This window comes from Gadus macrocephalus, chromosome 5, assembly GCF_031168955.1.
Source record: "Gadus macrocephalus chromosome 5, ASM3116895v1".
NCBI lineage: Eukaryota > Metazoa > Chordata > Actinopteri > Gadiformes > Gadidae > Gadus > Gadus macrocephalus.
Genome location: NC_082386.1, coordinates 11,440,173 through 11,452,812, shown reverse-complemented (window position 1 = coordinate 11,452,812; position 12,640 = coordinate 11,440,173). Strand labels below are relative to the sequence as shown.

Below are 12,640 nucleotides of genomic sequence, written 5' to 3'. Positions count from 1 at the left end.
GGAGCTGGGGCTCATGGGAGTGGATGCGTGAGTGGAGTGGATCAGGTGGACGGCGGTCCAACGGAAGACCATGGGGGGGGAGGGGTTTGGCACGCTGCCAAAGGTGGCAGTTTTACAGTGTCGTTAGACAATGGACAAGAAACATCTGCGCATCGAATTGTAGCTCATCAACAGAGCTCAAATAGACATGGAGAATCCCTGGAAGGGTTCAGAAAGATAAGTCTAGCAGCTAAGAGCCACGATGATAGGCCAACGTTTTGCACAACAAAAACATGTAAACAGAGCATAGGCTTGATGAAACGCAAAGTGTCGGAAGTTGACTGCATCAAGTCTAGTCAGAAAGTATACTTGGACGATGGTTATAACATTGCTTCAAAGGTTCCCAAGCTTACATGTTTATTATCCAAGGAATCTGCATCTCTGGACAGGTTTCGAAGCACATACTGCAAGCCAATAGGGGAGAAAATGCTTTCTATTGCAGCCTTCAGTAGCAGCAAGCAACCACATTCCCTATTGCCTCAGACTGGGGACCTCTTTGTCCCTGGCAAGGAATTCCCCATTGCTGAAAACGAGACTCAAAATACAGACATCCCGGACCCTGTAATAATTCAGAGCGATGTTCAAAGCCTACCTACCTTCTCTATATTCACCAAGCGGAAGCCTATCTTGGACAAGACTGGAGGTGGTGGAGTTTCTCTGGCATCAAAACTTAGTCATCTGAAACAACAGCGAGTGGTTGACCTGCGTCAACAAAGCCCTCTTCAGTCTGAAATGATAGATACTAAGGTAGACGACAACGTCCAAGACGGCAACAACAACAACTGTTCTCCCAACCGGACCTGTGGTGGACCTACAGCACAGAGCCCAGTGTCTGCCCTACAAGACACTTCAAGGCCTGAACTAACGACCGGGCCGGAGGGCTCAACGTCCGGAGACTGGCTGGATCACTTTGACGACACACTGGGCCGGACGGTGTCCGTCAACCAGGTGACCGGACTGAGCCGCTACGAGGTCCCAGCCACGGGGGACACCCAGGTCTGCTGCACTTCGGATGTCACACGCATGGCAGTGAACGTTGTCACTGAGACAGGTCAGTAGGTGCAGCCAGGGTCGTAGCCAGGGTTTAGAAATCAGTTTAGGCCCTAAAGGTTTGGGTCCAGATTTTTCATACCAGTATGACGCCTACAAACACAACCCAAGCTATACACTACACAAAAACAAATTATCTAAAATTAAATGGATACAGCGGGACACATGCACTTTTTTTGTGCATGTGTAATGTTAACGTAATGAACTATAAAAATATCTATAATTTAGGAAATAATTACAGAGGTCCGGACCTGCATAGCTGGCTGCGGTCATGAGTACAGGTCTTGACCTCGGTTAGGTTATGATGCCTTGAAAAAAATAAGGAGGTGTCCTATGAAAAGTTGGGTGGGAATTGAAGGGTTCGATGTATTAGGCCTTTATAGTGAATATTTCCGGTCAAGAGTTTTAATGCTTATATTCATTCTTGCCTGATCTCCTCCCTTAAACATAGGGTTCGAATATAGATGCTACCCATTTCAGATGGAGCAAATCTTGCCCTTCCTTCCCAGAGACAAAAGAGTAGTCAGTTCAGGGGCTGAAAACAGAGGTACCCGCTCTCATTAAAACATTAGTGGATCAACGGGTCCAATGCAAACAATCCAACCATTGTGTTTTCTGCATGTATGATGTTTTTCATATCTGTTCCTACAGGGGATAAGCTGGAGAACTCTCTTTCCTCCATGTACTCTAAATGGAAGAACCCTGTGTTTGACAGGCCTCCTGTGGTAAGATCAAAGTTAGTTTTGCTCGTGTGATAAGCTGAACGTCTCACTAACTAATATGTGCATTAAAATACACTGTCGTTAGACAATGCCCATCCAGTCAGCCTCTTCCCCCGAGTGCTCTAGGGGGGGCTACTGTGCAGATTCTAAAGCTGAAGAGGGACGCTTGATCGTTTTTGTGCTCACAGGTCGGTGTAGACGTATGCAGTGACCAAGCTGACGGTCTGGCTGTCAAGATCCACAACATCCTGTTTCCATACCGCTTCTCTAAAGCCATGATTACCTCGATGAAGGTGAACCCGGTTCAGATCTAAACCTTTATCTAAGTGCTTTGTCCTTAGAAACTTTAAAGAAATCCGGTCCATTATGTGTAACAAGATTTCTTGGATATTCAAATAAATAAATATGGTTAAATTATGTTGCAGGTGATTCATCAGGTAGATAAGAAGTTCCTTGCGTGTCTGATTAACACTCGGGACACAGAGTCGGCCCAGGCCCCGGGAACTGAAGGTATCGCTCTGACGTTGACATCATCGCCCTGTGGTGTTCTGAAACGATGAGTCTTTGACGGGTGAAACGGTAGATTGACCCGCGTTGGAGTGACTCAGTGCTGAATGTTTCCCCTCCTCTGTGGCCCTGTAGGAAATCTCTTGGTACTGGTGGACCAGCACGCTGCACATGAACGAGTCCGCCTGGAAAAGCTTATTGCAGGTACAATTTGATTTCATTCATAAAGCCTTTCATCACAGCTACAGTCTCAGAGGGCTTAACCGGCCATACCTTTATTACACCCCCTGACCCTAGCCCCCCAGAGGGCAAGAGAAAACTCCCTTAATTACCAAGGAAGATATTTGAAAAGGAACGTAGATTGGGGATCCCTCATTCCGGGGATGGTCAGAAGTGCAATGGGTGCCGTAATTCAAATGCATACATGGAGGCAAAACATTCTTAATAATTCGGTTTATAAAAGTAATGTCTAGGTTATGGGGTTATAGAAACATCTCATATCTAAGTGTTGGATTTAAATAGGAAGAGAGCAATATCCGGATGTAATTTGCTGTATCAACAAGTTGTCACCCTCTAGTGATGTGTGCGGTTCCCTCTGCAGACTCCTACGAGGACGACCCCGACACGCCCGGCGAGCGGCGCCTGTGTTCCTCCAGCGTCGCGCCGCCGCTGGAGCTGAGCGTGACGGAGGAGGAGCTGAGGCTGCTCAGGTCGGTGGTCCCGGAGACCCTCAGCAGCTCAACATGAATAGATCAGCCATCAGCCGGTTATAAAATATATACATATGCCTCTTTATAAAGGGACGGTTCCCCAAGCTAAACATGGTTCTGGGCTGGTCTATTGCCTCAGTAAGGGTAGCACATGTTTCGGGGGGACTCTGTTGTTTCTCTGGTACCTCATTTGTTTTACCGTATGGATTGCATTTTTATAAAATGAGGATAACATTTCTTAGACAGAGAAAAATATGTAAAGATGTTAATAACATGTTTTATAGTATGACACACTCATACATCGCACACCACTTGCATAGTGCTTGGATAGAAATAGGGTCAAAGGTGAAAAACCAACGGTTCAGCGTGATGTAACTGACGTCGTGGTTAGGAAGCGCTGGGGATACCTACTGCGCCATCAGTCCATTTCCCCTATTCGCCGCGAAACGTTGAGCTCATCAGCCTCTGGGGAAGTGAGATTGAAGGCATTTCATGTTTGTCACTCGTACTGAGGGGCTGTAAATGAAAACCAAACAATATTTTTAGAAATGTGTGGACTATTCAATGTCCACATTCAGCCTTCAGCCCATCGTCCTTCAGCAGGATGTCTGACCCCTCCCGGCTCCTCAATACATGGATAAATAATGCTGCACTCTAGGCTCAGTGAATAAATCATTAATACCTTACATTAAAAGAAATAACATTAATAAATACATAATAAACATCTGCATGATGCGACTCATTTAATTAAATTCAATATAGATGTTGAAATCAAGAAGAAATGTAACGGGAAGGGTCACGGCATGCAACGGTAAACCACAACATGAGCCTGAGCTGGCTGAGGTCTTCCGTCCCCAGGGGCTGCCAGGCTCCTCTCCGCGGCCTGGGCCTGCAGCTGGAGCTGCCCACGACGGGGGCCCCCCGGGTCCTGGTGGGCAGGGTGCCGCTGTGTTTCACCGAGAAGGAGCACAACGAGGTGCGGCGGGGCCGGCCGTCCGTCATCAAGGCCGTCGTGGAGGTAAGCGGCTCGGAGCCTCCGGCAGCATCACCTGTCAACGCCAGGTTCATGCTCACCGACGGTACTAACGCTGTCCTCTCCTCCTTCGCTCCTATCAGGAATACCTCAGAGATCAGCTCGAGGTATGCTCTTTTATACCTCCAACGTCACTCTACTCTGTCCCCTCATGATCCAGCCAGGAAATGTCTGAATAACCAAAACGGTGTCGTATTGAGAATTTCCCCTCGCTTTTATTTTTGGTCCAGATATTCTGCTCCACAGGCAGCGTGCGAGGAACTCTGCCTCTCGCGGTGCTGAGGGTCCTGGCTTCCCTGGCATGTCACGGTAGGCCTGTTCCTCTCACTGTTCCCACTATGTCCTGCTCAGCGATAGCCCTCTGATTGTTATCAGAGAATGAGAACTTTAACGAGTGGCATGGGTCGTGTCTTCAAAATTGCAGAGTCGCTTATCAACTTCTGCAAAAGACTCAAGACTCACTTGTTCAGAATTCACCTAGACTCTGCATAGCCTCCCTCCTTACCGCAACACCTATCGTATGTTGTAGGCCTACATCCTTGCACTTAGGAATAGTACTAGCATTGTGTAGCGTCTTATCCTAGATATCTTTGTTGTATACGGGGAATGGATTAACCTAGCAATTGTTAGTGCTTGGCACTTGTTTCTATGAACATCCTTACTGTACAGACATTGATATATTGTTGCTCTTTCTTCGGACAAACATACTTATTGTAAGTTGCTTCAGATGACAGTGTCTTCTTAATGCCCTGAATGTAAACATGTCTTCTGATTCGTGGAACAGGTGCCATCAAATTCAACGACGTCCTGAGTCTGGACGAGTGCCACAGCCTGGTGGGCTCCCTGTCGTCCTGCCAGCTGCCCTTCCAGTGCGCCCACGGCCGTCCCTCCATCGCACCGCTGGCAGACACCCTGTTTCTGGAAGGCGACGAGAAGGTGCCACTTTGTGTGTAGATGTATATATGTGTCAAGAGCTTTGAAAAGACTGATTCATGATTGCCTCCAATATGATATACATGCACTTGGTCTGGGGAATCGAACAGTGGAAAATTGATATTCTGTCTTTGGTTGTTTGATCCGTGCAGGAAACACAGAGACCCAACCTAGGACGACTCAGAAGAATGTACAAGGCTTGGGAGCTTTATGGACGTAGAAAACTGTGATTTGTGTATTTTAGTATTGCAGTACAAACCTGGATCAATTCTAGGCTATTTATTTGATTAAATACGATGAATTATATTGATTTTGCTCTCTATCAGACTTATTTGGAAGCCTAACTGACAATGTTTTAAAAGAATAACATATTTTATATCAGAGGAGATTATTGTGAAAGTCATCACAACAGTATCTGTTGAACACTATCCAAGGTAATATTGCTCAGGTCAGATTACTATTTATTTCCCCTTCTTTTTGTGCATTGGATCTTACTATTTACTGTTACTATTGTATCATATTACTTTGTGTAGGTAAAGACCTCAAGTAATCCATGAAAAACGAGGCCTCGACTTTGAATTATTTTGCAGCATCCTTCGTGCTGGCATCAGGTTAATATGTAATGCAAATATATGATGTCACGCAAATCTTGTTCCTATAGCACATATGAAACTTAGCATTTTTTTTACAGACCATCCACCCCCTTTGGATCTTTTGGGCCATTAGAAAAGCTGGTCTCACAAGTCCGGCATTAGATCAGCGATAGTTAAAGACATCTCTTCCATCTGTGCTTAAAAAACGTTATTTGTTTTTATTAGACGGATGTTCATCAATAGTCTCATAGTTTCAACATATTGTTATGTTTTTATATTATATTTCGTTTATTTCACTTCAAAGGATTGAGGTATCACGAGGAGAAAAAAAAGAACATCTTTGGGTCCGTGTGATCACTTGAGGGGGGTTGAAGTAAACACCACAGACGATGCTAAGTGGGCGTCGCTCACTTCCAGAAGGCTTGTTTGGGCTCTAAACACATCGGGCTGTTACGTCGTTTACTGATCAATATATTTTAAGCGTCAGCTTTATGAAATTGTTTTGTTAAATAACATGGACCACTGGTCCATGTTATTTAACAAAACAATTATTCGAACGTTCGAATTATTCAAACGTTATTCGATTATCTCACTGGTCCTGGACCAGTGAGATAATCGAATAACGTAGGCTATGCAATGTTAATAGGTCCAAACATACTTTGCAACACAGGTTGTTAAATGGAATAGTTCCACTAACCCGCGGTATGGTGTAATGGGACAGGGCCTATATGTACGGATCACTGTGTATCATGTTTTGTCTCAAGCTGCCCAGGCATCGTATCATGGACGGTGCATATTCCTCCGGGCACATTGCATCGTCGATCCACTGGTTGTGTTGTGACAGGATAAAATTGAATAGACAATAGGACCGATGTCAACAAGCACATCTGTATGATTCCACACGGGGGTTAGATGTTCGATTAATCAAATAATACGCCGACAACAGCGGTTTACTTTTTTCTGATAGTCGGTTTCACTCCCCTCCATGGATGGTACGGTCTGTGTTCATTCATAAAATTCTAGCAGAGTATAAAAGGAGGGGCTTGCGTTTCAGTCATCTATGTGCCAGGTATATACCTGGAGGGGCAGTTTTCTGTATTGAACAAAGGGTGACATATAATATCAAGACATTGTAGTCATCATGTATGTCAACAGCTTGCCGCCTGACATGGACACAGCATCCGCCTGCAGTACAGAATCCAGTGACGGGATTAACACGTTCAAGAAATGCGAGGAGACCCGTGAAGACGCGGGGTCGACAGCGTCCTCTCCGGAGGACAACGTGAAGGTATTAATACATTTAGTGTCTACGTTGAAGATTTCATGCCAGGCGACGGTCAAATCGACGACATATCCCATCATGGCTGATGTGCACAACGTTTGTTTCTCTTAATTGGAAGTAGTGGGCGGGATATAGACCCGACGAGCTTGTATTTAAACTATATGTAGGCCTACAGTAGATGGTTGTATGTTTTAACATTACATTTATTGTGAGTTGCCTATCTCGGGTGAACACGGGGATGTATAATCACCGTATGCTAGTCTTGTTATGACTGACGTCCTGGGACCGAATGGGAGCGTGTCGATGCAGCAGTTCATTGAGAAAAATAAATCCATTCAGGAGACTCCACAGCGACTCTGCGTCAGCGGTGACGTCAGACACAATGATAAAGTCAAATATTGATCCGGAGAAAGCTATTTTTGGACCGGTATATTTCAAGGAGGAGAACCTGTGTGGACAGCCCGTTTGACACAACAATATGATGCTACATACACGCATGGACTTCTTACACGTGTGTGTGTGTCTCGGAAATTAAACATTAAACATTATTTTTTCTTCTAAATAGATAAATACATAATTGTCAATGAAGTTACACCTAGAATACAATTTACAGTGTCTTATATGTGATTTTTTTCAGGAACTCAGCCAGGATATGGACACGCAGGTCGACTCCTTTATTCCAACAGTCACCGCAATCGCTACTACCCCAGATTTCCAGTGGATGGTCCAGCCGACCATCATTACATCCGTCAGCCAGACTCTCGGCAGCAAGCCGGCCAATAGCGTGCAGAGCTCTCCCCGAGCAGCATCCAAAGTAGGCGGGACAAAGGGGAAAAATTCTGCAAGGAAGGGGAAAGCAGAACAGGTCAGCCAAGAGCAAGGCTCAGCATGCTGCACTCTGTGATGTGCATAAATATATTTATATATAGATATGCAACGTTTATCACATCTGTATGATGTGCATGACGGCTCCCATCCGAGGTGTTGCAACAGGCTGTGTGCATGCCCCCCTCGGATGGCAGTCAATTTATATTCAGGGCACAGCAAGTCTGCAACAATGGTCTATTTTTAGGAGCGATGCAGAAAAGATTGTTTTTGACACCCTTTCGGGTGGGCGAATCAGGAACAGAAGTAGCTTTCTTTATCCCTCACGGTTTGAACTGAACACATTGTCTTACCCCTGCAGCTCTCTCCAGCGGATGAGGAGAAGAAGAAGGTGCGAAGGGAGCGCAATAAAATGGCTGCAGCCAAGTGTCGCAACAGGCGACGGGAACTCACAGACACCCTGCAAGCTGTAAGTAAACAACGGTCTGTTTGTTGAGCCGCGGTCGCCGCTCACCTGGCGTGCGCTTCACCTGGCTGACGAACACCTCTCTGGGCCGTCCGCCTTCTGCCTCTGCTTCCTCCGCAGGAGACGGACATACTGGAGGAGGAGGGAGCCGCTCTGGAGCTGGAGATCGCCAGCCTGCTGAAGGAGAAGGAGAGACTGGAGGACGCCCTCTCCACGCACAAACCCATGTGTCAGCTGCCCGAGGAGCTGGGCGTCATGTTCCGGGACGCCGCCCCTGCTGCCGCCGCCGCCGCCGCCGCCCCCGCTGCCGCCGCCGCCGGGCCCCCCGACTTCCCCCCCGGCAGCCCGAGCGGTGAGGACAGGCTCCAGGAGGACGGGGGCAGCCAGGACGGCGTCCTCCTGCAGGACGGCATGGACGCCCAGCCCAGCGACCCGTCCGCCGCCATCTCCGGCGACTCCGACATCCTGCTGTGCGCCAGCGCGGAGATCAGCGGCTGTGACCTGGAGCCGTCCCTGGAGGTGAAGGAGGGGGCGCTGCTGGACGAGCTGGTGTCGGGCCTGGAGGACGACGACGGGGCCCCCATGGAGACGGGCCGCTCGGTGCCCGACATCGACCTGAGCAGCTCGCTGGGGGTGTCCGACTGGGAGACGCTGTACAAGTCGGTGTCCGGGGACCTGGAGCCGCTGAGCACGCCGGTGGTGACCTCCACACCCACCTGTAACAGTTACCTGTCCGTCTTCACGTTCGCCTGTCCCGAGCTGGATGCCCTCCCGGAGGGGATGGATGGCGTTAAGGGCGGAGCGGGAAAGACTGAATCAGGGGACCTGCTCAACTCGCCCACTCTCCTCGCTTTGTAAGGTCTAAAGAGGGAGAGATGTTCTGAGCTTGGATCGCTTTTTACCACATGGTTTTGAAATTGTTCCACCGATGTATGCCCACGGTATTCTATGACACTTTAACGAGAAACTGCATTCATGACATGTATTGTATGCGTGTGTGCCCAATCAGAAATATAAACTTTACTACATGGTAATGGAGCTGAAAGCATGCCTTTTTAAGTTTCATAAAAGGGAGATGAGTTCTGGCGTTATAGCGCATGCTGAGGATTGTCAGAGCTCATGTTTGATCTGTTACTAGATCTAAGATGTATTGTTGAATTAATGTTACAGTTTGGTTTCGTGTCAGTGATGTGATGACTGCTGTGACCGTTTTAACCATCCGTGCTCCGCCTGACATACCTCACACCACCGACTCGTCAAAACCATCGTTACACTGTTTATGGTTTTCCATGAAAACATCCATATATCTATCAAGATGTAATTTATGATAATTTATTTTTTTACTTCTGAGAATTTGACTTATTCGTCAAATAATTCAAACAAAAGAGCATTGATTGCTTATTTATTCTGGATAATCATAATAAATGTTCACTCAGTGATGTCTGGATAACCTTTGCCTGTGCAAGTCGTTCTTGTGAACCCTCCATTCTGCAGCCGAGCCATGCATGCAGTCCGATCTCTCTATGGGAGGAGGCACTACTGGCCACATTTTTTTCTGTATTTTTTTTCTCTTTACATTCCTGCTTACGTTTGGTTGTCTCGGCTAATTTCCGCATTCCCAAATCCTTTCAGATTTGGATTACTTTGAAACGGGCTGATGCAACGATTTCCACTTTTTAAAATCTATTCCAGACCATCGGCCGACCATAAGAGAGGACATTTTTCGCACCTGGGATCAAAGTCAGGTCTGTGCAAAACGTAATAGTCCACATGTCGAAAGAAGAGTAGCATCCCGTATGCAGGAGTTATAATTAGACGCAATTCCGGACGTAATGCGGACAGCAGATGTACTATATGTACATTGAGCCGCCTATGCAATGCATAGATGTTCATGAATCTAGTTTTCATGATGTTTTTCTGGGGATATGATTGACATGCTGTTGCCCATGCTGTAAGCTAGTCTCTTTTCTTTGCACACACAGCTCATGTTACATGCAATAATGACGTGTGAACATGTTTTTAGCCTCTGGGCTTCATTTAGTTTATAAGTTAGGCCGATGCTTATGGTTTATTCGGTGTTGGGAGGTTTGCTATTGCGCTAAAGTGGAAACATCTCCGTTGTTTTCTGCTGCTTTCGCAGTGAAAGGGAAAGTTACGTAAGTTAAGTGCCGCACTCAAAAAAAACTTCCGCTTTCAAATTTGCTCATGATAAGGCGGTTCAAACCGGATGAACACTTAAAAGCACATTATTCAGATGTCCACAATGTGTTCCTGACAATGGTATAAAAGTAGCCTCCATCGTCGTTTTCAAAGAAAAAAAAAAAAAACAGAAATTCCCTGGTGTGCTGTTGCCAACTAGTGGTTGAAAAAAACTTGAGGTTTGCCTCTCGAAGCTGCCTACGTCATTTCTCCACCACTTATACACTCACCTGATCTGTTCTAATCCGCTCTTCAACTATCCATCATGGCACACTGATTAACGGAATACGAGTTTAAGTATTTAGAAGTCTGCATAGCCTGTCACAGATAGACGAAAAGAGCTGATTGCATTCTGTGCCCATACATGTATGAATTTAAATTGGTTCAATTTAGATGTCGGTGTTCAACAATTGAACCCACCGACTACTTATAAAGACGTTCTAGCAAGCAATGAAGTAGCATATACTAATGCTACCACCTGGCCCATGCCACATCTCTTGAACGTCCAGACTTTTCTTCTTCTTTCCTTTCAGCTGTGGTTAAGACCGAGGCTGACACGATGCCAGGTCAGATCCCAGACCCCTCTGTGACGGCGGGCTCCCTGCCGAGCCTGGGGTCCCTGGCGGGACTCTCGGCCACCACGCTGACAGACCAGCTCCGCTTCGGTGACCTGCAGGACTTTGGGACCATGCTTTCCCCGCTGCACTTCCTCGACAAGCTGGGGAAGGGGACCCTCTCCATCAAGGCCGAGGTATGAGGCGCTGGTGAGCACCGAGGAGGGGGCTGCAAACATTAGCGTTGTCATGGTTGCGTTTTGAGTGTGTTTTTTCTCCCTCACCCAGAGGGACGACGAGGTGGACCGTCGAAAACGGCGGCGAGAGAAAAACAAAATGGCTGCAGCGCGATGTCGAAACAAAAAGAAGGAGAGGACAGATTATCTACAAATGGTGAGTTTTCAACGTGGCCGTCTTCGTTGCAGAAGCTCTCCGTTTCGGCGTGTCCGTCGTTCACACTCTCCCGTCCCTCAGGAGTCGGAGCGGTTGGAGATGATGAACTCTGACCTCAAGTCTCAGATCGAGGAGCTGAAACACGAGCGGCAGCAGCTGATCCTCATGCTGAACCGACACCGGCCCACCTGCATCGTCAGGACCGACAGCGTGAAGACCCCAGAGGGTGAGGGGAATCCGCTCCTGGAGCAGCTGGGAGCCGAGTGAGGCTCCCGGGGGCCGAGTGAGGCTCCAGGGGGCCAAGTGAGGCTCCAGGGGCCAAGTGAGGCTCCAGGGGCCAAGTGAGGCTCCAGGGGGCCAAGTGAGGCTCCAGGGGGCCAAGTGAGGCTCCAGGGGCCAAGTGAGGCTCCAGGGGCCAAGTGAGGCTCCAGGGGCCAAATTAGGTTCCTTGGGGCAAAGTGAGGCACCTGCAGGCAACCTCCAGGAGGCGGTGGGCGACTACATGCACACGTGGCGAAGGGTAAACATGCAATGCGTTCCCCGCCACCATCACAGAGCTCTTAAACCCTGATGTCAATCAATCAAGTCAGACACTTGAAACTCTCCCTCTCTATCTCGATCCGACTCTCGATCTCTCTCTTTTCTCTCTGCCGCAGAACAGGAGTATTTGCAATAATTTTATGCAAACCGCATATATGAGAGAGAGAGAGAGAGAGAGAGAGAGAGAGAGAGAGAGAGAGAGAGAGAGAGAGAGAGAGAGAAATACATTTCTAGGTCACATCACATTTCCTGGTAGAGATAATCACACGATTATTGTTAAGCATTTGATGGTTGAAATGTTTTTTTGTTGTGGTCATCATTATTGTTTTGGACGCAGGCGTCACATATGCACATATATGTTTATTTACAGACTGTTGTACTTGTAATTACTTTGACTACATTGATATATTCTGTTATTCCGTTTTTTATACTTTTGTATTTTGTCATGTAGGCTAAACATTTAAGCAGTCACACATTGTGGTGTTTTGTATTTCTACAAGAAATAAATGTATAGGGTTCTTTATATTTCCCTTAATGTGGTTGTATGAATGATTTTAGGATTATGATGTGGCCATGTTTTGGTGGCTATCATCATGAGCCAAACACTGCAGACCAGAGTGGGAACATTTCAAGGAATGATTAGCTGTAGTCAAAGGAGCCATTATTCTTAGGAATTTATGGATTAACATAGGCAGCCAATTTATAATATTGCACAGTAGTATTGCCTTGTTTGAGTAATGGTTGGGTAGGCATACTTTCAAAAATATTGATTGAATAATACACCACATAGGGTA

The 12,640-nt window shown here is 46.9% G+C and overlaps 3 protein-coding genes across 10 annotated transcripts; all 3 read left to right on the top strand.

Moving 5' to 3' along the window:
* The first annotated feature begins 224 nt into the window (after positions 1-224).
* On the top strand, positions 225-5,832 carry mlh3 (mutL homolog 3 (E. coli)). Of its 3 annotated transcripts, XR_009525784.1 has the most exons (12): positions 225-1,090; positions 1,541-1,814; positions 2,000-2,104; positions 2,237-2,321; positions 2,454-2,522; positions 2,920-3,028; positions 3,887-4,046; positions 4,145-4,168; positions 4,292-4,370; positions 4,846-4,997; positions 5,147-5,605; positions 5,686-5,832. XR_009525784.1 is itself a non-coding variant. In XM_060052279.1 (11 exons), exons 2-11 carry the CDS (start codon positions 1,713-1,715, stop codon positions 5,222-5,224), a joined length of 963 nt encoding a protein of 320 aa, XP_059908262.1. In that variant the 5' UTR covers positions 225-1,090; positions 1,570-1,712; the 3' UTR covers positions 5,225-5,832. The 3 variants fall into 3 exon arrangements, 2 of the variants coding, with proteins under 2 accessions (XP_059908262.1, XP_059908261.1); XM_060052279.1 differs by having other exon boundaries at positions 1,570-1,814; positions 5,147-5,832; XM_060052278.1 differs by having other exon boundaries at positions 5,147-5,832.
* Positions 5,833-6,192: 360 nt separating this feature from the next.
* On the top strand, positions 6,193-9,614 carry LOC132457885 (protein c-Fos-like). 2 transcript variants are annotated; one of them, XM_060052267.1, is made up of 4 exons: positions 6,193-6,875; positions 7,507-7,683; positions 8,056-8,163; positions 8,281-9,614. In XM_060052267.1, exons 1-4 carry the CDS (start codon positions 6,729-6,731, stop codon positions 9,016-9,018), a joined length of 1,170 nt encoding a protein of 389 aa, XP_059908250.1. In that variant the 5' UTR covers positions 6,193-6,728; the 3' UTR covers positions 9,019-9,614. The 2 variants fall into 2 exon arrangements, with proteins under 2 accessions (XP_059908250.1, XP_059908249.1); XM_060052266.1 differs by having other exon boundaries at positions 7,507-7,734.
* A 45-nt stretch (positions 9,615-9,659) lies between these two features.
* LOC132457886 (jun dimerization protein 2-like) lies at positions 9,660-12,376 on the top strand. 5 transcript variants are annotated; one of them, XR_009525783.1, is made up of 6 exons: positions 9,660-9,905; positions 10,893-11,110; positions 11,202-11,306; positions 11,388-11,609; positions 11,669-11,687; positions 11,727-12,376. XR_009525783.1 is itself a non-coding variant. In XM_060052272.1 (5 exons), the coding sequence occupies exons 1-4, from the start codon at positions 9,818-9,820 to the stop codon at positions 11,571-11,573; spliced, it is 597 nt and encodes a 198-aa protein (XP_059908255.1). In that variant the 5' UTR covers positions 9,660-9,817; the 3' UTR covers positions 11,574-11,609; positions 11,727-12,376. The 5 variants fall into 5 exon arrangements, 4 of the variants coding, with proteins under 4 accessions (XP_059908255.1, XP_059908256.1, XP_059908254.1 ...); XM_060052272.1 differs by lacking the exon at positions 11,669-11,687; XM_060052273.1 differs by lacking the exon at positions 11,669-11,687 and having other exon boundaries at positions 11,708-12,376.
* Positions 12,377-12,640: the final 264 nt, after the last annotated feature.